Genomic DNA, 25,635 nt, shown 5'->3' on the forward strand with positions numbered 1-25,635 from the left:
ACTAACCATAAAAGGCACCGCCAAATACTCGCATTTAAAAGTCGTATTCCAAAAAAAAAAAAAAACGTCAAGAGCTTACCACAAATTGCAGTGCATTTAGTGGTCTGGTTTTCGGTGGGTTTTCATCCCATCGAGGGAATGTGCGCTACGTAATGGGATTAGATGGCGACTTACGAACGCATTACGTAACATCTTGGCACGTTTGCCGTGCTCAGTAATCCTAATCAGGTGCAAATTCTATTTACTGCTGACTGATTCAATATGACAGACAGTTAGACAGTGAGGCAATAACTTATGTTCCCTGTTGAGGAGGGGTCACGGGTTTGGGCCCAAAAGGTCTAAGGTCAACGTAGGAACTGTCGCTATTGATTTGCGACAGGTTAACGGGGACAGCAAGTGCCTCTAATGCAATTTACAAATAGATCATTCGAGTCTACGTTTCAGTACACTTTGACTTTGAGTTAAATTTTATTTAGGACAAACAACAAAAATATTTAAACTAGAATTTACCATCTAGTTGGTGTATGATCAAAGGGTAAACATAAATAAATTTAATTTTTATTTTTAAATCCCTAATTTACTTTGTTTTTTTTTTAAATTATTTTTTAACTCAATCTCAAGATATTTAATTTTAGTCTAGGTTTCAAAATGATAAGTAAACCATTCCAATTTGGTTTATTTTATAAAGTTCGCTTATCAACTTTGTTTGCTTAAATAATATTTTTTTTATATACAATATAATTTAAAATGCTTTTGATTTCTAACTTATGTACAATACCCTCTCACATTTTACATAAATTTAGAAGCTATAAACAAAGTGACTAGGACGTTAAATTAAGAGTTTTAACTTGTCGTGCAAGGATGCATAATAAAGACATAATATTAATAATAATAATAAAAAAGCACATAATGCTTGCCTCTTTTTTTTTCATATGACGTAACCAATAAATATGGCTCACAAATCAAAATAAAAAATTCCCCAGAACATTTGCATAGCTAATTCAATTTACTCGCTGTTTTTTCGAGATTCCAGTTCGTGATTCCTTGACGTTGACACTCTGCTCAAGAAGCAAGCAAGCAAGCAACCCCCAAGAAAGCTTCTCAATTGCTAAACTAATTTAAAATTTTTGCCAACGCGTGCCCGGACTTTCAAGCACTGAAATTGAGATGGTGACGGTGACACTTTCCAAGGGAATTCGACCTTATGCAGGGGGAATTCTCGAATTTTCGACTTTTCGAAAAACGAAAAACGAATATAAACTAGGGCAGCCCAGGGAAAAACTATAATGAATGCTAATTCCTGGCTCTCAGATTAAGTAAGCGAAACTGAAATCGAATGAGAATTGATTTTGGCCTCGTGTGGATAAATACAGATACAGAGAAACAGAAACAGAAATGGCAGACAAAGTTGCAGACATGTATCTTGCGGATGCGGATGCGGATACGGATAACAAGGCTGAGTGGGCGGAGCTGGGTGGGCGGGGTCGAGCTGATTGCAAGGACTCTTGACTTGACTGCTCCCAGACCGAAAATCCCTTAATGATGGTTTCGCTTGTTATGCGAAATGCCAAATGTTTAAAAATTGAATTATCTCCCATTACCGGCGCAGCTAACGAGCAGAAGCAGAGCAGCTTCAGTGCACTGGGAAAATAAATGTTTACTGTGTTAGAAAATAGCCTTTCGCTTAATATAAATCAAAAGTTAGCAAATAATGTTTTTTTCCCGAGAAAATTTAAATTAAAAATAAACACTTTATAATTTGATAAAAATGGTTACTTTAATAAAACATTAAGCACTTTTAATTGATGAAAAAAGTTACTTAAAAATATTAACTTTAAGAGGATGCTTACCACAATAGCAAAATATAAAAATCAAAATAAATAGTAATATAAACATTGTACTTTTGAAATTTAACAAAGTGATTTCAAAACTCAACAATTTTTTTAATGGAACACAAAACGTTGCAAATTTGTTTTCAGTGCACAGTGAGACGGCTTGCTTGGGTGCCAGAGAGGGATGTACAGAGAGATATAGATGGTTGGCTGGCTGACTGGCTGACTGGCTTGTCTGCGCCCCTTTGCGTACTTTTTGAATCAATTTGCCAACAAGGATTTGTTAATCCTGTCTTCCTGACAAGTGCGGTTAGTTGAGTTGTTGTTGCTGCTGCTGCCGCATGACGTTTGATGTTCCATGTTCGAGCTGGAAAATGGGGAAACATAGTGTATGTGGGTAGGGTGGAAATCGTACTTCATTGGCTCGGTTTTTGGGCAAAGCTTTCAGCATGAAATTCTTATTGCCCGGTTTTTGGGCAGCTTTTGCTGCGCTCTGGGATTTGCACTCGAAACCTAATTGTGCTAATTGCCGGCCGCTTGAACGTCAGTGTTCCACTGGCACCGGTCTTCTTTTTCGGCCCAAAGCATTTTACGGCCATATCCTGGGGCATTTTCCATTTGCATTTTAGGCAATTATTGGCTGCAAAGAATTTGATTAGCAAGAAAATTGCACTGCAGCAGGATGTTCCGGTGATGAGTAAATGAGTAAGGTACGACTCTCGTGATAATCCGAAATTTTTGGAACCGAAAATATAGCTTTTTGAATTTTTGTATTTTTATATATTATAGCTGTATATCAAAAAAATATATTTCTTAATAAAATCATAAAATTTAATTGGCTTTTTCACAATCGTAACAAATTTTTCATTTTGACAAATTTAAAATAAAAAACAATATTATTTTTATTACAAAAACTAGGAAAATAGTTTTTAACCCTTTATAAATAATATATAAAAATAGAATACAGAGATGTGTTATTAAGAGAACTTTTGTATTTGTAGGTTATAGTTGTGTATCAAAAGAACTTCTTTCTTCATAGATTCATAAACTTTATTTTGTTCTTCCACCTTCCATGAGAACTAAACTGTCCCAAGCCTCCTGGAAAAATTATGCTGAGTGCCCGTAGCTCAACTCATCGACTATTTGATTACCTTTTGCTGCCTACCACTTTGATTGCCTGATTTAGGCCCGGAATACATGCTTCATTAGCAGGATTTGTGTGTAGTAGGATGTCCTTGGGCTTACCTGAGAGCTTCATGGCAAAAGAAGCCGAAAACATTTTGTAATTATTTTCCTAATTAAATATTAATCGATGGCAGGCATAGCGACACTTGGCATAGAGAAAAACATGGCAAACAACATTAGTGCGCATTACAGAGAGTCTCTAGAGAATTGAGAAAAGGGGGTGCAAATGGGACGACCTTCGGCTTGGCGAAAATGAATGCCAAAGTAACAACATTTCAGCTAATCGGATTAGAGTCCCCAAAAAAGTTGACACACAGATAGAGAAAGAGAAAGAGAGAGGTCAGATAGAAAGAGATGGGCAGCTTTGTTGGGCTTTGGCAAGAAGAAAATTAAAATTAAATTTTGCAATTTGCCAGCTAATTATTTATTTAAAATCAAATTGAAAATTAATTTTACAACACGAAGGCAAAAAAGGTCCAACAAAGTTTCCGCCTTTCGACTCTGGTTTTCCATTTTCCGAAGGGACGGGGGTCGGGGGTGCGAGTGGGTTGGAAAAGCCGAGCAATTTGGGGCGGAGGTCAAGTGGGGCTGTCAACGCCTTTCCTTTTCCTCGCTGCCTCTCTTTCTGCCTCAAAGGCCAGTTATAAAATATTTCATAGCTCACAAAATGGCGCTGCTGCTAGAAAATTCAATTAGCCTGCAATTTTTGGCAACAGCTGGCTTTCAGCAAAAAGCTTATAGCCAAGTGGACAAGGGAAAATGCAGGAGGCAGGGAAAGGAAAAGGAAAAGGGAAAGAGGTTTTCCCCAGCAAGGGCATGTCAGCGGAGAAAAACTTTTTGCATGAATGAATTCCAAGGCAGTTACAGTTGGGGTCATTTAAAATTTAGAGAAAACTTGGGCTTGACTGGAGATATTGAAAAACGTAATGGAATTCCATCTTATACCTATAAATAAGTTAGGAATTTCAATCTATAAATAATACATCTACCACTTTCGCTTGGGGAAAAAGTCAAAAAAGTATTCATAAAATTAAATAAAATAATTCACTGTACTTTTATTAAAACTTGACTGCAATTCAACTAAAAAGACATGAAGAGAAGAGAAAAAAAGAGAATACTAGCATTATTAAGTGTATTTAAAAAAAAAATACTCTTTATAGATCTGATTTAGCTAATATCACATTGATAGTTATAATTTGTACTCAAATAGGGTGTTTCGTATTATTCTTTTCAAATTTTGTGTGTTTCCAAAGACTACAAATTAAAATCCTTCGTAAACTATTTAATTCATGGCCATGCTGGGCAAGACATATCCCAGCTTAGTGGCACTTATGCACTTACACCCTCACTGCAACTAGTTGAATTAAGTTGGCTAATGCAACACCTCACACGGCTAATACCTTTCGCTTCCCGCAATCTGTTCTCCTCAGATACCAGCTACTCGTATCATCCTGCCATACACGATGAGACTTTTGTCCGGCGGAAGCAGCGACGGAATCGCACCACCTTCACACTGCAACAGGTAAAGTTGGCGAAAAACAAACAAAAAAAGGATATGGCTTTTAATTTTTAATTTGGTACAGCTGGAGGAGCTGGAGACGGCCTTTGCCCAAACTCACTATCCGGATGTGTTCACTCGCGAGGATTTGGCAATGAAAATCAACCTGACCGAGGCACGGGTTCAGGTAAGAAAAGAATGTGGCTAAATTTATGCAAATTAAGAAGAGTTAAGGAGAAAAAACAGGGTAATATTAAATTCAGAACTCAAGAGCAAGGCAAAATCATATCAAATTTCATAAGTATCTGAGTGTAGGACAACCCTAGAACGGTCACGCAGCCTGATCAAAGCCCTCTGATTTCCGACAGCTCTCTCCAAAAGAAAATCCCCCCCCCCCCCCCCCATCCCAAACCGATTAATAATGCATATGCATGGTGAACTGACCTAAAAATACGGGGATTACCAACGGGTTCTTGGCTTGGCATGTAGCCAGCCAACCTAATGCAATAACTGCTTAAAAAAATATTTTATCTATATACATTTTCAATGGAAACCGGCGGAGCAGCAAAATATGCAAAGTTCTTAAGCGTTAACAGGGAAAACACAAAAAAAAATATTAAAAACGAAAAACGAATAGAAAGTAAAGGAAAATGGAAAGCAAATTGCTCTCATCTTTTTCCGACCTCCGCGCTAAATCAAATTTGTTTTCCAATATAAGAGTTGGGGAAGAGTTTCGCTTGGCTTGGAGCTGAAAGCCATAAGCCCTCAAAATTATGATAGAAATTGTGCCTTAGAGTCAGTTAAGTAGTCAAAGGAATAAAGTTTTTTATGGAATGTAAGATAAACTTTATAAACCTAATTATTTGCATTTACGTAAAATACAATTAATATGTTTAAGGTTTAAGATTATTTGGAGAAATGTAATAATACAAAAAAAGAGGGCCTCTAAAAAGTAATTCCAAAAAAATGTTAATCATTACATTACTTTACATTAGGAATAGATTTTATTTTAAAATTTTAAAAAATCAATTTACTTTCACTTTTGTCTTGTACAATATTGATTTTAAATAATTTTCATTAACGTTTAATATAATAAATAAGTTTAAAATTAAAGATTATGAAGAGAAACAAAATGAAGAAATAGTTCGCCTCTAAAAAGTGTTCCCAAAAAGGTTTTGTTTTGAACAGTATTTATTTAAAAAAAATTCATATACGTTTAATATAATAAATAAGTTTAAAATTAAAGATTATAAAGAGAAATAGCTGGCTTCTAAAAAGTATTTCCCAAAAAGTTATAAACAGTATCTTAGGAATACATTTTTTTTTTTTGGGAATAATAAAAAATCACTTGACATTATTTTAACCTTTTTTAATCACATCACTATCATTCGAAACAAAGACATTAGAACTTATAGTCGCGCTCGGATTCAAATGTAAATTAAGTCAGGAAAAGATTGTTTAAAAGAAAGAGTTAAGTGCGAGCGCAATTTGCATGGAAATGTGAGCTGCATTTGTCAGATTAAAATGACAATTAGCGGATCTACTTCCACACATTCGTTGAGTTTGAGGGAAAAGGAAATATCATAGAAAATTCGCAGATCTTGGGTGGGTGGAATGGCGAATGGAGAATCTGCGGCCACTCGAGCACGTCGTTTTTCTGAGGCCGAAAGAAAATTATGCACATTGCACATGGAAAACGGAGGCTGAAACTGAAGCAGAAACTTAATGAGGATGCCGCACTAACTAGACACGTTTGTCGCGAAAAACACACCCACGCACACACTTTGGTGGCTATTAAAACACTTTGGTGGCGTTACGACATCCTCTCCATTTTTCTATTTCCGGCGCAATTAGCTGCGGATTTTGCCTTCAACTGAGCGTTTTTTGTTTTTCCCAGGCGTAACCAGATACTTTCAATTCAATTTGCCATATAAAAAATGCCTGACAATTTGATATTCGTAAATATACAAGGAAATACGACAATGGGACACTTGTCGCTAACACGTGTACTTGTCAGTCCTAACAAAATTACAAGTTAATAAAGAAGAAATCAACCCTCTATAAGGCAAAAAAAAAACCTGTCAGTTATTACCAACTTTTGTGGTCCGAGTTTGCAGCGTCCAGAAATTGCGGTGAAAATTGTGGAAAAAGGCGAAAAACATTTCGACTGGACAGCTTAGTCTGGGATTTCGATAATGGAATGAATGCCAAATATTTTGATGAGGGTGTGCCGGTACATGGTACATGGTACATTTTCCAACCGCATTTTGACACAAATTTTTTTTGTTTTGCCTTTTTTGCTATGCACCATCCAACGGCGGAGCGGAAATAAATTTTATAATAAAATTTATTATGTGTACTTCGCTTGATTCGCCAGCATCCCTGACTTTCGGTTTAGCCGCTCACTTGCCTGTAACCTGATACTTTTTCCACGCGGGATTTTTTCGTCTGTCAATTTTTGATGCCCATGCTAAAGGTCTGTGTTTCATTTTTCCCTCTTTTCCCTGTCGCAACGCATTTTGAGTTCAGTGCAAAAATCATTTACTTAATGCACATCCCAGCGAGCTTATGTTTGGGGCCCAGCTGGATCAGAGATATATCCCTATATATATGGTACACCTGACAAGGACAAAGCACTTTGAAGTCGAGCTAATGCCGCAGAGCTTTCTAATAACTGATATTGATTGATAAATGAGTGGGAAATTTGATTTTTGAATGGTATGATGGGGGAGAAAATGGTTATGGGGATGAAAGGGAACTTACTCATAGGAAAATGTTGCTAAAAAGATTTGCATGCCATTAAATTATGAGTTTTTAGTGGCTTACGTTTATACAAATGGTTGGAGCAATAATAAAAAGTAGGGAAATTTAAAAAAAAAAATATTTAAAATAAATGTAAAGCAGAAATTGTTAAGCACTTATAAAATAAGTTTTACACATATACATATTGTACTCAATTCAAATCTGTTTCGCTTTGATTTTTATCCATTGCGGTTTTTACTTATTTTAAAAATTATAATAATACAACTTCTTAAAACTATTTTAAAATTGATTTTATATCTAAAAACTTAATTCAAATTTAAATCATATTCAACTTAATGAAATGCTTATTAATCAAATAAGAACTATTTTAAATATAATATACTTTAATATTAAATGGAAATATGGAATATCAATTTTTGAATTAAAAAGTAAGATAATTATTTTTACTGCTCCATTTTTTTTTGGCAATGTGGTGTGACTTAATAAAAAGCGAACAGTAAACTAACTTGTTTGATTAATTTCCAAAATCCCTTGTGACTACCTATTTACCTAGACAACCTTAAATGAAATACCTTGTGGCACATTGCTACATTAATAATAATATCTTCAATAAGCCCTCTCACATGGTGCCCCAAAATAATAGTTATCAATTTGCCAGTCTAAGGCGATAAATAATGAAGTCGTTAACCCAGTGCGATTACCGGCTCTCACATTTCCGACTACGACGCACCTCATACATAACTAATTCGATTAGAATTAATGTGCTGCAGCATGACAATTCCAAAGGGATACACCCACTTATATATATAAAGCCACCCAATAGGAAATGTGGCACCACCCACTCGAACCACCGCAAAAGGGCTGCCACCACATATAATGCCAATAATTGATAATTTATTATAATCACAGTGCTCCCAAGTGGCGATGTGAGAAACTGTTGAAGAGCAAAAAAACCGCAGAAGATGATGAGGAATGGAAGTGCACTATAAAAAATTTCTCGTTCTTACAAAAGGATACATTCTTAATATGTAAAGCTCATTTTAAAAGTCAAGTAAATTGCTGAATTAGTAATATACATATAAACATGAAATCATTTTGTTAAATAACATTGTTGCGGACATTATAGAAAATGACCTTGTGAATATAAAAATGAAATATAAAATTACTCAAGTAACTGTACTCATATTTATTTAAGGATTGGAAATATCTCAACCTCATATTATTATTTTGACTATCCAAAAAAAAATATTTATTAAATTAAAACAAATGTAGTATCAGTTTTTCCTTTTTTCCTTGCAAAAATTAAATTTAATTTAATTTAAATCTAAAATTACACATGTACATAAGTGTGCATAAGTTTATTTAAGGATTGGCTTTTGGCAAACATCACTTAAATATCAAAAATATACAAATGAGTTTCTTAAGAACAATGGGCAAGCACAAAGAAAAGTTTCTTACAAAACTAAAAAGGCTTAAAAATGCAATATAGAACAAAAAAGTTCAGAATTATGACTTTGGAATGATAAGCAATTGAAGAACATAAATTTTTATAATGCAAATTCACTCAGAGAAGTCTTATATCCATCTTAAGAATGAAAACTTTATGAAAATTGAATGGAAATAATTTTAGGAACACTATTTGTTATTTATTTTCCGCAACTTTTGATTTTCAAGAAAGATATCCCCCTTTTTCTTAAGTGTACAAAGGGTGGCTGGCCGGTCGAGCTGCCTGTCAAATAATTGCATTTGCTCGAGTAATCCTTTAATGCTGATCCAAGTTGATGGCCGTCGAATCGAGTAGAGTCTGCCTTATGTTGGCCTCAGGATATGGGCGGTTTCAGGGGAAGCAGGAATTCCGATTTTCAAGGGAAGGGGACCTTAAAAAGGGATGGTCTGCGGGGTGTTGGCTGCTGCGGTAGCCCAATTATTGTTGCAAAGGGTTCCGTTCTGTTTTGCCCCCGAGCGAAATGCGTTTGATATTAACACATCTGTTCGTTCATTCCACTTGAGCTGCGTCATCGAGGTCCTTGGTTTTTGGTCCTTGGGTGTTGTTTGCATTGAGTGTTCCGGCAACAGGACAAACTGTTTGCGGAAGCTAATGGTGCGCACTTGTCCGTAATTACCCCCTGGAAGACCTCCTGCATCTTCGCCCTTTTCCCCTGATTTTTGCCCTGGCTTTTTGGGTGGTGTTTCCATTGTTTCCATTTACTTGCGTGTGTTTTTTTTTGTGTAATTCACTGTGTAACAACTTTGTATTGTTAACGCTACCCGCTTGTTTGCTTATTTGTTTTCGCTTTCATGGCAAATCGGTTTTTGTAACTTGTAACCGCAAAAATTATGTTTACTAGGTATATGAATAATTGTTTTGTTCATTGTTCTTCGAGAATTATGCGAAATTTTTGTCGCTTACGGCGTTTTCTTGGGTAAATAAATTACTTGAAGTGCGTCCAAGAGTTCTTGAAAAGTTCCTTTCGGATGTGTTGATATAAAGCGACATGTGGGGCATTATATTTTGGCTAACAGATATATTTTATGAACAAACAAAGGTTTGAAGCATATGCAAAATATTAGTTTTTAAGACATACTGATTACTAGATGTAAACCAAATTTACCTTAAATACATTTAGATTGTAGTTATAGTCCTAAAGCTTTAAAAATTCTAACAATTATATTAATATAGAAATAAATTAATGTTTAGTAAAATAAAGTATAATTGTTCATATTTTTTTAGTCTTAGCACTCGTGTTGTTAGGAAATATAAAACCCATCAAAAACATTTAAAGTAGCACAAAACAATATTTCATGATTCACAACAACTTTTTTAGATATTATAGATATGTCACTGTAGATAACAAATTTATAAACATAGTTAAATGGCGAGCAGAAAAAAAAAATTAGTATTCAAAGCTTATTTTGGATTATGGTTTATAATTCTTTATTTACCATTAACATTAATCTACACGTAGAAGCTTTTTAAATCAACCCTAAAAGTATACTTAGCATTGCCAAAGATTTCTTATGCAAGCAAAAAATTTAGCCATTTTATTTGTTCAATAAAATTAAAAATAAATAAACTGTAATACCTGACAAAGCAAATTTAAAACTCCAAAAATCAAGTTAAAAAAAAACAATGCTCTAGTATATTTGTTTTGTTCCAATACCCCAACCATTTTCCAAAGTAATTCCAAGAAGGCAATCAAGAAACTTAGCCAAGCGAATTGAATAAATATGAAATATGAAACACGTTAAATTCTGTGTGTAATAAAACAAAGCAAAATTGTGCATGAAATTATGATTGGAAGAGAGTGAGATAGCAATGGCCGGAGGGAAAGAGACGGCAGACACACACAATTGTTTTTCATTATTCAATTTTTGTCATAATAACAGGAGCAGTCAGAAGGAGAAGCTGCTTTTATCGTTGGCCTCTCCCTCTCTCTTTTCAGCTGTCTGTCTCCTTCTCTTTCACCCCTAGGGTACACACACAGACACTCACTCACACAGAGAGAGAAAAAAAGTTTACCCAGCCATATTTTATTGGTAATGTGCTTATGGCATAAATATTGTATTAAGTAACTGGTGGGCGTCACCACCACCACCAAAAGAAAGGAGCAAAACTGGAAAAGTTCCGACCTCTCAGTGGGGAGGGAGCTTCCCAGTTTTTTTTGGGGGTTGGATTGTGCGCAATTTATTGTTTGCCCAGGCAAAAAGGAGCTGGGGGGAAAACAGGAGCAAAGTCTGGGGAAACATGGCGGCCGAAGTGGGTAGAAGTGGAATAAGTTGCCTGCAGGCCCGAAATAATGTTGAAATTGTTTTACGCTGCGTTATGATTACAACAATGGAGCCAAAATGCCAACTTTTGCACAATGTCTAATTTGAATTTTGATTAGGAAACTTACTTACACACACACACATACTTAAACACACACAGAGAGTGATTTTCATTCAAGATGGCGCCCGAGCAGGCAAATCCCATTAGAGGGCGCTCTAAGCTGGGGAATCAACGCAAACCGGAACTAAAAGCAAACGAAACGAACGGGAAGTAAGGGAAATTCTGTGATATAAAGGGGAAAATTGTGAGGAAAATTTGGGAAAAAGGGGGGCATAAGAAAAAGGAAACACGCGCGCATAAGCAAGCAATCCAAAGGATGTGTTTCCTAAGGATGCCAGGGCATTGTCTTGATTGAGCCTCATTAGAGAAAGGCAGCCATGTGTGTGTGTGTGTGTGTGGGGATATTCCGCCCCCTGTGGCACACCCCCTTTCCCCAATTTAAGCGCTGATTACAGGCCAAATTTGTTTTGTCTTCCTTAGCAAAATTGAAAATCAGATTTTGTTTGTTTATATCTTAGATTGGCTGAAAGGACAAAAGGGAAACACAAACATTTTTTGAGGGTGGCACACAACACTCAACACACAACAAATTGTTAAAGTTTCTGAGGTGGAAAATTGCCTTTGTGTGTGTGAGTGTGCGGGAAGGAAAGTTTTTCAATTTTCCATTGGCTGGCAGCAGGAGTCATGCCCCGTGGCATAAATAATAATAGACATGTGGCCATATCATGGCAATTTGCGCCCCCAACTTTCTCAATTTCATTCGAGTTTCCCATTTTTGCTATACCGCAGGTCTGGTTCCAAAATCGCCGGGCAAAATGGCGCAAGGCGGAGCGACTCAAGGATGAGCAGCGAAAGCGTGAAAATGGTGAAAGCAGCAGCTCACTGGACAAGGTAAATAAATTAAATTATGAAAGGATTAAGCAAGGGTACTTTCCCTAGTTGACACCTTGAAAATGACATTTACAATGTAGGAGTTAGAGAACCCTTTACAAATTGCTTATAAAAATTCATTATAAGTAAATTCACACCTTACAAAGTACATTTATAATGTTGTGATGTACAGCTAAAAACTTGTTTAGGTTTCGAATCCCAAAAATATGTAATATAAATATTCTGTTGCATTTATATAAAAAAAAAATTTTATAAACATTTTGTAGTTCATACTCCCCTTCTATTGAAAGGTCTCTAAATGTAATCACTCATACGTACTGTTGCCCTAAGCTTATCTTTTTGAAAACTTTAAAACCACTGCGCATAGCATAGCATATTTAGCATATTTACAAATATCTTTATTTCTACGAAGAAAAAGAATTTTCCTTGCAGATTATTTAAATTTAGTTTAAATATTAATGAATATGGTTATTATTTAATAAGAAAAAGTGAATGTTTTTAGGCTTTACGAGATTGTTCACTACAGTTTTATCCGTTTTGCAGCTCCACGACTCTCGCGAATCCTCGCCAGACATTACGGGTGAAATAGACGACGACATGGATGAGCTACCGCCTCGTCAGCGGTCACACAGTCCGCTGACCAATGGTCAAATGGAGCCGCAGCAGCACTCCCATTCGCATTCCCACTCGCATTCCCGCAGTCCTGGCGGTGGCATGCACCTGGACTCTAGCGACAATGAGCGTCCGTTGTCCTCCAATCAGCTGACCACCACCCCGCACTCCGCCTCTCAGTCGCTGGGCTCCATCAGTGCCGGATCGCCATCCCCTTCGGGAATGCACCGGGATCGCGAGCATACGCCCCTGGCTGGAGGCGGTTGCGGAGGGGGTCAGGGGTCAAGTAGCCCCTCGAACTCGCGGAACACCGACTCCCCCATCGAGGTGGGCGGACCCATGTCCCTGACCACGGGCTCCAGGATGCCGCCGACCAACTCCGCCAACAACTCGGCCTCGTCCACGCCCACGCCCGCCCCCCAACTGCCGTTGCCACACTCTTCGGCGGCTGCGGCGGCCGCTTTTGGCAGCCACATCTTCGGGAACTTTGGAGGCGCCAGCAACGCCAGCGATAGGTAAGTCGAATTATGAGCTACATTATTTCAAAATTTGTTTCAAAACATCCATGACTTCCTAAAAGTGAGTCTTAATAATATTAATTTGCGGCAGATATTTAAAAATTAAAAAAAAAGATTCACTTATACTATTAATGCTACAAATGAAATACAATGTTATTAAAAACTATAGCTTTAAAATGTAAAGGTAGCAAAAACTAGAGATTTTTTAAAATCGGTTATAATAAAAAATTAGTCAAATTGGATTAGGAAAGCATTACATTTTTTTTAAATGCGAGTAATGCATTTAAATTAAGACTCAGGCCCACCTAATTGCACAATCCCACCCAATAAAAACGAATCAAAGCTTCCGGCGAAAATCAATTCGAGGCACTATCAACCAAGTCATTTATCTTCTGGCCGGAACATCCTTCCAGCATATCCCACATATGGCTGAGACAACAGTGATGATTAGATACTGTTCGCCCTCGAGATTGCACGTGTCGGCCAAATCGGCCATATCGATGATGACCGTCATCATTAGCGGGGGGTCAGGCATTTTATGGGATGGGATTCCCTTCTTTCAAAGTTCGAAGGAGGGGAAAAAATAAACGGGGGAGGAGACTGCTCTCTTAATGTTTCCGCTGGCGCACACGACATCCGCTGACCGGAAGTGCGCCAATGGAATTTAAACGTTTTCCATCCAAAACATTAAGTAGAACGCCTTCCGCTGCGCACGCCTGTTCAATAACCCGTGAGTCGGGAAAATCCAACGGGAAAAAGACAGAAAGTCGAGAATCGAGACATGAACACCGCAGGAGTCGACGGCATAAAGACACTCAGGGAAAAAAATGTGTTAAAATGGGTTGAAATTTCGAAATTCCGACAGGAGATATATCACTTGGGAAATTGTGAAGTAAGATAAATTATATATATGAATAAAATCATTTATTATAAAGCCGAATTTTTTTTTATATTTTTTGTGGCTGTTCATATATACTTTTGCAAAACAAAACTGTTAAATCTTTCGATTTAGAAAAAAGAAATGGAAATAAAACAAAGTAATTAAGAAATGCTTAAAGTAGTTGATAACGATGGCAATTAAGGATGGATTCTTTAAACTCTAGTAAATAAGTTAATAGAGCGCTTTTAAAATTGGTTGTACCATATGCTTATATCACATTCCCATTTCTCCAACCTATTTTCTCTCAGTGCAGGACAAGTAAGGATGCGAAAAAACAAGGGTTCGGGAGTCAAGAATCCCATTGCACACCCGGCCAAGCATCTAATGTCATTACTGCTCTCATTGCGGTCATTGTCTGGCTGCCTGCCCCAAAAAATCCACCGCTCCACCTCCTAAATCAACTGCTAATTTAGTCATCATCGGCAAAAAAAAAAAACCTAAGGGGGATTAAACAGAGAGGCAAGACGAGAAAAGAGAGAGACGGCTACATTCGCACTGCCCACTTAGGGGTGGCATTTTGTCGCAATCTCTATTTGTAAATATTTGCCAGGGGTTGAAACGCAGTTCAACTTTTTTTCCCGGCAGTTGTTTTTGTCGCAGCTTGATGACAAAATGCGACACTTGCCATAAATTTTATTGTTTGTTTGTCTAATTCCTTTGTTAGTGGAGGCTTAATGACACGCAGGCAATTAGCAGATCGTTGGGTTTATAATCGTTCAGACTGACCGAAAAAAAAGGGGAGGGTTCGAGTGAGGGTGCTGAAACGGATATTTCAGGGGTCCCAGATTGTTTGTAACTACACAAGTAGCCCAGCAATTGGCTTATCCACTAATGAACCTAGGTATTTCCACTTACTACTTGTAATGCATCCTAAATTTGTCACAATATATCCAATACTTTATATGTTCTAATAATGAAGGTATATACATAATTGCTGTTATGGAAGTCATGGAGCTAAATTGCTATTATAATTTATATTCATGATTACAATTGTTGCTGAATAAATACAGTATAATAATTCACTTGCCTGTCTTAAAGATTGCCCAATATATCAAATGTTATAAATGTAACGATAAGGAATCGATATACATATACACAACTCTAAGGCGTTTAACACGATGATTTTTTATTCATTATTTTAATTTCAGCCACTTAATATAGTATGTTTACCAAATTTTCTATGATTATTAAATAATTTCGTGTTTTTTTTTTTATTTATATTTCTATTAATTTTAGTTTGTTTAAACTCTATAATTTGTGTATTTTTTATTAAGATATATATATTAATTTATTTTTAAAATTAATTTTTGTCATCAGCTTGGCAAATGAAACGATACGATGGCGTTTTACAATTTTCCACATGCATAACTGAATTTCTCACAAGAACGCAGTGCAATGCATTGTCCACATAGATGGGTTCAAGAGGATGCCACTTTAGAAAAGGTGCAGTCTTATTCGAAACTACAGTGGCAAATTCGCCCCTTTTTAATGGTTCGAAGATGCCAAGCCAGTAATATGTTTCCGTCTCGAGTTTTTCACTTATCAGGGCAAGTTCTTCTTGGTTTCTGATGGTAGCTAAGTGTCCACCCTTCTGACGACAGGTCAATGCAGCAGTGTACCAATTTTGCGTGATGTTCTCTTCTATATGAAAATATCTCGAACCGATTCGAATGAACCCCGGCGGCATTGATAGTCTTTCCTGTATGGCTGTAAGTTGGATGAATATGGTTTCCAGTTTCGATTCTAGCGCTGTTAAATGGGCCTCCATTCTAACCAATTTCTCGCTGAAGACCTGTGGTAATAAGTTTGTCACTTTGGTAACATCTCCTTGCAAATCGGCCAACTGGTTTTTTATTTGCACCTGTCCTGCAAGCGTGTCGTTTGCTATCACATCCCTACAGGTGTTCCATCGATCCTGGTTGGTCTCCGAGTAATCAAATTTATTTGCATGACTCATAGAATCATTTAGACTTCCAGCAATTAAAATATAGATCAGAACAATTCCGAGCTTAAACATTTTTGTAATACTTCCCAAACAGTAAAAGCGATTTATTATAATCCATAAAAGAAGGCGACTAAAACACTGGGACCCAATTTTCAGCTTGTATACAAGACTGTGAGTTCTTATCAATTTGACTTCTTTATATTTTTTTGACCAAAGATAACCTCAACACTGAGATTATATGTCAACGGGAGTAAGCTGTCCAAAAAATATAAACTTGGGGCGCCTGCAGATTCATTTTGAAATGCGTCAGATTAAAACTCAACATAGTTAAATTAATTTTTGGATGAGAAAAATTATATTGATGACAAATTACTATCTATTGAATTCAAAATCGTATATAAAATGTTTAAATTAAATATTTAATTATAATATTAAATACAATAAACGATTGAAAATTAAAGGGAAAAATACTTAAATTGAGTACAAAAACATTGGTTTTTATTATGTTTTCTTTTTTTTTTACCAGTGTGTTCTATTTACGATTCAATCGCCAGGAAAAAGGAAGCTGAATATAATATTTTTGGAATTCCTCTTCTTTTACACTTTATCATTCATCTTTAAAAATGAACATAATCATTTATCTAGTCAACTGCATTCCCTTTTATTACCGATTTATAAAGATTATTAACTCTGTTATTCCATTTGCTTTTAGCTACTTAGATCAGAAATTCAAAAATGACTGGCCACAAGGCTATAAAAAGCTACTTGAAAATTAAATTGGGCGTAAACGAGGGTGTTTTGTTTGTCGTTTGTCGTTTTTTGCCGGCAAAGAGTCTCTAACCATATGCCACCAGCCAGAAAACGCACAAAAGGCGGTGGTCTTGCTTCCTTTATTTTTATTTTGGGTTGGGTTCAGAACTCCCCCTAAAATTATTTTTTGCCCTATCGATGGGCGGTCTCATCAGCCATGGGTGGGCCAAAAAAGCAAAAAAGACTCTTGGCTCTCACATGTCAACGCGCTGGAACAACAAACATTACACCACAATAAAAAGGAACAGGATCCGGCTAGCAAACAATAGAAGTTTCGAGAACCAAGGACATCCCATTGCGAAGGGGCACGCTTTTCGTTCGATTGCTGAATCATTTCACCCGACTTCCCTTTTTTGGAATCCCCGTTGATTTTGCTGCTGTAACGGTTGACCAAATCAATTCCGAATCTCGAATATACTGAGATATTATTATTCAAATGCCCCAGAACCGGATGAACCCTGCCATCCATCACTGGATATGCCAATAGGAGCATATCTCGATCTGAAGCGAAGCGTTTCATCACAAGCATTTATCATCGTATTTTCTTTTACTCTCATGCATATTTTATGCAAATCGAGCTTGGGCAAAAACTAAATAAATAATTAGCAAGCATTAATACGCACTTGTCTCGCTTGGCAAGGTCGTTTTTGGTGACGCAAGAGGGGGCTTTCATATATGGCAAAACCGGGTTTATTCATGGCCCCGCAAGGGAACCAAAAAATAATGGCAAATTATACAAATTATGCAACTGCAAAAAAAACACTTAAACGCCTTTTTATTGCAAGCCGATACTTAAAAGTTAAAAATTATGTAGCAATGAGTAAGCGAATAAAAGACAATCTTAATTGGAGTTTAAGGTGCAGTATAAGTAAGTATAAGTTATTTGTTTCAAAAATATTTTAGGCATACATATGTTAATAAACTTAATTTTTGAAAAATGCTGAGCTAAAAAATATATATGTTACATTACATATTGATCAACATATTATTTTACAAGATTTAGACTTTCAAAACAAGTTTAAGAGTTTTAGCCATCTGTTCAAAATGAAATTTAAAATATGCAAGGACTCATATCAAATCCCATCACGTTTGTTATATTTCACCAACGCCAGCCCCAAACTAAATCCATATTCATTGGCTGGAATAAGTTCGCAGCTAAAAATGTTAATTAAATACCCGCCAGCAACGCCAAATCTGCCAGCTACACTCTACTTTAAGCATTCCGCCACAGATACTTAATGCACAAATAACTAAATATGTATTTCGTCCGTGGGAATATACCCCGAAAATCCACATACATCTATGGCCCCAAATTATGTGTACCCACTTATCCTATAAATACACTTATATCTACCCGCATTCCACCTGTAATTCAGGTGTGTGCTGATATTCAAACCGCTTATGCTGCGCGCACGAATGCGAGTACTTGAATAATAAATTAAGCAAATATTTTAATATTCATCATGCAATTAAAATAAGCTGCCTTCGTGCTTCCAAACTTTTCGGGTAGCCTAATATAATAAGCATTAAGAGGGGGGTATCCCAAAAAGTTTCGTGAAAAAAAGTACATTTTGCGGAAATTAAGTTTGACTTGTGTGGGGCAGAAGCGGGAAAGCTAAGGGTGTGTAGGTGTTGATTGCTCGAGTTTAATTTGTTAGAATTGCGTAAAGCATTAAAATGTTTGCCCGACTAATTACACACACACACACAACGAGAAGGGGGTGAATTTTCCATGTGCATGTCAAGTTGTGAAAACTTTATCCTTGGCTAAATGCAATCTGCGAAAAGTGCGAAAATTTTAAGAAAAACTTTTGTGGCAACTCAAGGTGGAAAACTGAGATGGAGCTTCCAAGATTGACATTGACAGAGTCTCCCCGCCTTCCTCCCCCTCCCCATTTTCCTTACATTTTCACGTTCTCTACTGCCCGAAGGAAAAGTTATGTACTAACTAACGAGCTCAACGACAACACTCGAGCTCGTGAATGTCTTAATTAGAGGGAGAGGGAAAAGTCGGGCGGGTCGGGGTCTATGAGTATAGCAATTAAGGCGGCGGCAGTCAAGTGGGCGTGGGACATGGCAACGCCCCCTGTTCTCAGCCTCTTGCACTGTAAAAAAATTGGGGCAAGAAATTGAAGGTTCCTGGTACATAAATTTAATAGTCTGTTTAGACTTCAAACCTTTTTGACTTTACAGTGTGAAAAAAATATGATTATGATTGTAAAATAAGAATACAAATTCCAATCTTAACAACATTTGTAAAGGTTTTTTTTTGGCAAACAATCTAAATAATCTTATTAAAACAAGACATCTTTACATAACAAGAAAAGTGGAAATAAAAATAAACTGTTTTGACTTATAAAATTCCAGATTCCAAAATATCGAACAAAACAATTTTTTCGGTGCTGTAAAGTCGCCTATAGCAATTAGCATATTTTTGCCAGTCCCCAAAACATGAGTGAAAGAGAGAGAGTCTTATCAGGGGCAAAAGAGATGGGGATACTGAGGGGGTGAAAAACAAGAGGGATGTTCTAGAATGAAGCCCCAAGCTGCAGACTCCGAGGGTCCGAGGCATCTGTTGGATGTGCACATGCAAAATTTAATTACAACCAAAGGATGAGTGCTTAATTATACGCAAACATTTAAGTTTACTGCTTTTTTCGCAACTAGAGAGGGGTAGGGAGGGGGGTCTAAAAAGGGGGGGGAGCTGTCTACGCCCTAGTGTTTGCCTTCGTTGTTTTTGCCATGGCTGCTGCTATTTGAGCTTTCTCATCTCGTTTTTGCCGCTTGGACTTTTGCTTTTTTGGCTCAAAGCTTAATTAGGGGCCAGGGGGTAAGTGAAAATAGGGGGAGAACTAGTATTTGTGTATGGAGGAAAAACAGTTGGCTTTTCCCTGGGATAGGTTGCTAAAACGAACAGGAATTTTTAAAATTTTCTACCTGTTTGTTTATTTAAAAAATTATATATACAGGTCTGGAACTGAAAGCATTTCAAACTATTTCAAAACACAGAAGATTAAATTGGCTATTTCTAACTATGCGCATTACAAGCAGATCTGGCTTAAAATCAAAACTTTAAAGATTAAATACAACATTTCAGTAAAATAATAATGTTGCCATAACCAGCTCTTTTTTAAATCACGCAGACAAAAATAAATTACATAAGCTTCATGTTTCACCTCATAATCATTTTTCTTATCAAAACCAAACTCAAACAAAAAAAATTGACAGAAGCATTTTGAAAACCCAAAAAAAAACCAATTACCTTATCGAAAATTCTGTTTCAAGCGGCCAAACGTTTTGCAACTACCGAAAAAATAAAAATAAAAGACCAGAGAAAGAAAGAAAACCTCGGAAAAATCACGTCAAATTGTTGGTGGACAAGGAAAAGCCAAAAACATGACGAGCTTAGGAAAATGGAGAGGGAATTCCTACTGGGAGGAGGGAAAAAAATAAAAAGTGAAAAGTGAGGAGAATTAAAAGCGACAGTGGCCGCGACGTTTGTGGTCCTTTTTTCCCCGGTGGTTGTGGTCGCTATTCGCGAGGTCTGCCTGTCATTTCCCGCGCCCAAAAGTCCCCCAACTCGATTAGCATATCCAGAGATTTGTTATGACCACAAAAACGAGCCCACCTTCTCCACCGAAATTATTAAATTTTAGACACATTGCAAACGGTTGCCCAGGGCTTAATGTAAATTTGAACAAATGAAAATTGAATTTTTTTCCACTTATACCACGAGCAGCAAATAAATTCCATCCCAAGTTTTGCACTCATTGATTAAACGCAATTATTTCTAATAAAAAAGTGTATGTATATATAGAACCTAATGTTCTATAATTTTATTAATGGGGATTATGAGAGCCATAGGAATTTATTAATTCCACGAAGCGTTGTCTCACTTATCAATTAAAATTTTCAAATTGCATTAAATGTTTTTTATTGCTCGGTTGGGGTGTGTGTTTGTTTTTTTTCCGTTGGGAATACCATTTGCCTTGACATGCGACTAAGCGTAATATTTCATTCAATTAAAACGGTCACAAAAATGACAACTGGGTGTTGATTATTCCAACAACACTCCCCCGCTCGCACATACAAAATATTTAGGTTTATTAATAATAATGCAATTACGCATAAAAATGTTTTAATTTATTTCAATTAAGCGTTAATTAAAACTCTGTTTGTTGCTTTTGTTTGTTTGATGTGTGTGCTGTGTGTGATGTGGTGTTTTATTTTGAATTTGTTCCGTTTAATGTGCGCGTGCAGGCGAAATGCAAAGCAGTTTAATTGTAAATGGGTGCAGTGACTAAAATACGAGGGTAGATTGAGGAGATAGTGAATTGGTAATGGAATTACACTGGTTTAGCTTGTAATTTCAATTCTCATTTTATTAACTCCACATAGGATATGTAAAAATAATAGTTTATAAAAATAGGATAACAAAATATAACTTTCATTTATTTTGAGAAATGTAGGTCATAGATAGAATTCCTAATTTTTGCAGGACTGCTCGCATTGCTCCTTGCTATCGAATCTGTTGTTATTTCCATGGCAGCCGGTGTAGTTGAAATCAACACAGTCATTTGTATCTTTGCGATAGGTCCACTTCATTAATAGTCCTCGGCAAGTACTTCCAGAAAGGGCGGACTCCTCGCCACAGATTGCTGTAAATTTATTATTAATTAATTATGTCTTATGTTTAATGAATTAAAATTGTATATTTTTATATTTATAAGGATAAGAAAACATCATTAAACTTATCTGACACATTTAAAGCTTTGGTTTGACATTACACCATTTCTTTACCTTTTTATTTAAAACAAATACTTACGATTCTTAAGCTGGGCCATAGCAGCTCCCAAAAGACAAAAGAGCACAGCGAAAACAGCAAAGTATTTCATGGTGATTTTTTGGGATTACTTTAAAAGATGTCCACAGCGACTGATGATACTGACGATACTGCAGAGTGGTCAGAGGTGCTACCTGCTTTTTATAGGCCCAAACCGGATTGGTTATTATTCGACATTGACCCTTGCTCGAATTCTGTTAAAATTTTTGCGATACATGCGCTCAAAAATTAAATCCTCATTTTTATCGAATATTCCAAATTGAACACATATATTTTAAATATCATTTATATTTATATTTCAATTTTTTATTTTTTAGCAACTGCGGTTTTCGCCCGGTTTTGAGTGAGCAGAGCGCCGTGGCAGCAGCGGCGGCGGCAGCGGCGGCCCAGCGGAGTGCCAACCACCCACCGCTTTTCCTGCCGCCCCATTTGGCCGCCCAGTTTAGCCACCAGCCGCTTTTCCCGGGACTCAAAGGTGAGTTTTCCCCCCTGCTCCTCCGGTCAATCGATCAGTGACAAAATCAATCCAAATCACTTCGGCTTAATCAAATTAGCTGGAGTGGGCAAAAGGCAGCAGATGCTTCTCTTGGTAGATAAATCAAAATCAAATGAATTCGGCTGTCTTTGTTCAGATTAAAATGTATTTTCATATAAAATATTGCAAACACAAGATGGAAAATATATTTGCTTTGATCAAAATTAATAAGTCCCTTAATTGAAAAAAAGCCAATGTAAGTGCTTAATATTTCCTTATTATAGTTAAAGTAAACGACCATAGAACAACCACTTAAACGACCATATTTATAACATTTTTTAGAAAAATGTATGCCAGAAATTGAATGAGTCATCTCAGTCTTAATGTGTAATAAATATTACAGAAATTGAGCGAGTCATCCCAGTCTTAAAGTCTAATAAATATTTAGAGATGTGTATTTAACCCATATATTTAATAGATTTATATTTCCTGTTGTGCCTCGTTTCAGGTGTTTCGCCCTTCCAGAGCCTGTGCTCTTGCTGCTCCCTGAAACCGCCGCCGCCACCTGGCTCCTCGGTGGTGGCTCCACTGAGCATTCCGGTGAGCAGCAGTTCGGCGGCCAGTTCGCCGGAGTCGCCCAAATCCTCGGGCCAAGGATCTGGCCACGATCCGCGGTCCAATTCGGTGGCCGAGTTGCGGCGGAAGGCGCAGGAACATTCGGCGGCACTCTTGCAGTCGCTGCATGCGGCTGCCGCGGCTGGGTTGGCTTTTCCGGGACTCCATCTGCCACCCCTCTCCTTTGCCCACCATCATTCGGCCTTGGGACAGCATGTGGTCAATCATAACAACAATAATACCATGAGGATGAAGCACGAGGCGCAGGACATGACCATGAATGGCTTGGGTCCGGGATCGGGATCGGGATCGGGATCCCTTGCAGGTGGCAGTTCATCGGCGGCACTTTTGGATCTGGCCGAATCGGCTGTGGCATATCAACAACAGCAACATGCTACGTTATCGCCCCCAACCACGCCCACGCAGCCACCTTCAGGGGGCGTGGCAGCTGGCGAAGGCTCTCCAGGATCAGCAGTAAATGCAGGAGGTATATCCCTAAATGGAAATGCGGTGCTAACCAAAATGGAGTAAAAATAATAAACAAATAAAATTGTGCAATTTAAATTTCATAGAAAGGGTATTTCATTTCTCAGATTTATACAAATTGTACAAATTTCAGAAATTTCTTTGGCAAACCAACTAAAAACTTTACAAATACCCTACCCTTGAAACAATAATCATAAAAACAGTTTACAAGTTAAATATTAGGCTTAGTGCTAGTTTTACTTTAATTTAATCCAATAAACAATATATGAACACACAAAAAATCAAAGAAAAATGTAACAAAAAAATAACACTGCAGCACTTTAATAAGAAATATATATATATATATTAGAAACATAGTTAGCTGTTGTTGGTTTTGGCAGATATGACAAGAAAAGATAACCCCTGATTGAACCCAACATAATCAGCAACGGCCGAAGAAGACAATTCCAATGATTAACAATATCAATTAAACACGCAAATGCATATGAACTATATATAACAAAAAAAAAATAAAACAGTATATATACATATTGATAAACACCTACAACATATAAATATATAAAAATATATATATATAGAGTTAGCTAACAAATCGAAAATATATAGCCTAGCCTAATCACACTAAATCGGACACTAATTACAGTAAGCGCCAAACCAATATTAATTAAATTTAAACAAGTTAATAAAAGAAACAATAAAGATGATCACATTAGGATAACAAAACCAAATCTGTAACTTTATTTGGGGGTATCTAAAAGGTTTTTAGTTTTTGCAGGTCGTTTCGCAAATGCTCTTGGTCTCGAATAGGTTGTTGTTTCCTTGGCAGCCGGTGTACCAGAACTTGATGCATTCGTTGGTATCCTTGCGATAGGTCCACTTTTCCAGACGGCCACGGCAGGCTCCAAATTGGCCGAATGTCTCGCCACAGGCAGCTGTAAATGGATTAAAAAAACATTAATATTAGAATTAAATTGCGAAAAAAAATGCAAAATTTAAAATAAAAAATTATTTTATTTATTTGTCTTGTTTTTTATAAACTTTTTAATATTGATTATTTTTTAAATAAAATTGCCTAACAAAATTTTAGAAAATAAATTGAAATTCAAAAAATAATTTTTTTTTGCATTAAAAAATTTTTTTTTTTAGTTTTCTTGGCTAACACATACGATTTTTAAGCTCCGCCAAAGCAGTTCCCAACAGACAGACGAGCAGCGCAAAAACGGCAAAGTATTTCATGTTGATTTTAGATTTCGGGGTTACAGAGAACTCAAGCGCGACTGATGAAACAAAACTGTGAATAAACGCAGATGCTGTCTACGTTATATAGGCCCAAACCGGATTGCTTATCAATCGTCGAGTTTGACCCTCGATTTGTGTTTGAGTTTTTTCAAGCAACGACAAATACAACAAACCTTTTTATTATAGTAAAGTTTATTTGTTATTTTTCTTTTCATTGTATATTTTTGCAAAACAAGATTGCCGGTTGTTTGTTTTGGTTTTGAGTTTACAAAATTGCTGGGTTTTGCCCGTGATGCGAACTTTTGTTTGCATTTAGCTTAGTCCTTGCAGGCCTTTTCGCATTCATCTCGCGAGGAGAACTGATTGGCGTTTCCTCCGCAGCCACCGAAAACGAACTCAGAGCACGCGTTTTTGGAGGCATCATAAGTCCAGGCTGGCATAAAAGCCATGCAGGCAGCTCCATCCTGGGCCATGCCCGCCATCGAAGGCGTCTCCCTGCACTTTTCTATCAAATTGGGAATTACCCATCGATTTGTAATCTAAGATCTAAGACCTAGATCCTTACTTACCCGGCTTAGCTTGGACCCACGAAAGGCTAAGCAGAATGGCAATGGCAACAATTCCCAGACACTTCATTGTAATCGCAACTCCAGTTGAACTCTGGCTGTCCAGTCTTTGTCACATCACCACTTTATAGAGGTGTACATATAAAAATCGGAGAGAGAATTGCTCTGGCTTATCTAGCAGGTCAATGGAGTCCCTTTATATACAAAGCCAGATGATAACAGCAAACTATATACCATATATTATATATAGTACCAGAGTAGACTATTGAATCTGATTGCGTCATATTTGGGCTTTTGTGGCTTCCTCACATCTGGTTTAAATCTGTTTCTTTCTTTTACACTTTAACACTTTAACATCGTTTAAAATGCTGAGCGCAACTGTAACTTCACATTGCATAATAAAATTTTTGTGGTAATCACAAGATACAATTCAATAAGATATGAAAAAGTCGTATTTAATTCAAATATTTTTTTCTCAGTTTAATACTTTTTCACTTTGATTTTCAACCATTGCAGTTTTACGTTATTTTAAACCACATTTAACTTAAATAAAATGAACTTAAGTCAAATAGACACTATTTTAAATAT

The 25,635-nt window shown here is 36.7% G+C and overlaps 4 protein-coding genes across 4 annotated transcripts in view; 1 reads left to right on the forward strand and 3 right to left on the reverse strand.

Moving 5' to 3' along the window:
* The window catches only part of LOC128261791 (homeobox protein aristaless), a 37,536-nt gene extending 14,229 nt beyond the window's left edge, over nt 1–23,307 (forward strand). Inside the window, exons 4-9 of the mRNA XM_052995655.1 lie at nt 4,448–4,539; nt 4,601–4,702; nt 11,897–11,998; nt 12,542–13,125; nt 21,984–22,141; nt 22,650–23,307. Of these exons, the coding sequence (XP_052851615.1) occupies nt 4,448–4,539; nt 4,601–4,702; nt 11,897–11,998; nt 12,542–13,125; nt 21,984–22,141; nt 22,650–23,287 (1,676 nt within the window). The 3' untranslated portion in view covers nt 23,288–23,307. The remainder of the gene's footprint in view (nt 1–4,447; nt 4,540–4,600; nt 4,703–11,896; nt 11,999–12,541; nt 13,126–21,983; nt 22,142–22,649) is intronic.
* LOC128261795 (male accessory gland serine protease inhibitor-like) lies at nt 21,190–21,809 on the reverse strand. The gene is made up of 2 exons (XM_052995658.1): nt 21,649–21,809; nt 21,190–21,481 (listed from the first exon to the last, which is right to left on the reverse strand). The coding sequence occupies exons 1-2, from the start codon at nt 21,716–21,718 to the stop codon at nt 21,309–21,311; spliced, it is 243 nt and encodes an 80-aa protein (XP_052851618.1). The 5' UTR covers nt 21,719–21,809; the 3' UTR covers nt 21,190–21,308.
* Nucleotides 23,308–23,946: 639 nt separating the features above from the next.
* LOC128261796 (chymotrypsin inhibitor SCI-III-like) lies at nt 23,947–24,568 on the reverse strand. Its single transcript, XM_052995659.1, has 2 exons — nt 24,409–24,568; nt 23,947–24,174 (listed from the first exon to the last, which is right to left on the reverse strand). The coding sequence occupies exons 1-2, from the start codon at nt 24,476–24,478 to the stop codon at nt 24,005–24,007; spliced, it is 240 nt and encodes a 79-aa protein (XP_052851619.1). The 5' UTR covers nt 24,479–24,568; the 3' UTR covers nt 23,947–24,004.
* Nucleotides 24,569–24,660: 92 nt separating this feature from the next.
* Nucleotides 24,661–25,205, reverse strand: LOC128261793 (male accessory gland serine protease inhibitor). Its single transcript, XM_052995657.1, has 2 exons — nt 25,051–25,205; nt 24,661–24,986 (listed from the first exon to the last, which is right to left on the reverse strand). The coding sequence occupies exons 1-2, from the start codon at nt 25,115–25,117 to the stop codon at nt 24,799–24,801; spliced, it is 255 nt and encodes an 84-aa protein (XP_052851617.1). The 5' UTR covers nt 25,118–25,205; the 3' UTR covers nt 24,661–24,798.
* Between the last annotated feature and the right edge of the window lie 430 nt (nt 25,206–25,635).

This window comes from Drosophila gunungcola, unplaced genomic scaffold (genome assembly GCF_025200985.1).
Source record: "Drosophila gunungcola strain Sukarami unplaced genomic scaffold, Dgunungcola_SK_2 000001F, whole genome shotgun sequence".
NCBI lineage: Eukaryota > Metazoa > Arthropoda > Insecta > Diptera > Drosophilidae > Drosophila > Drosophila gunungcola.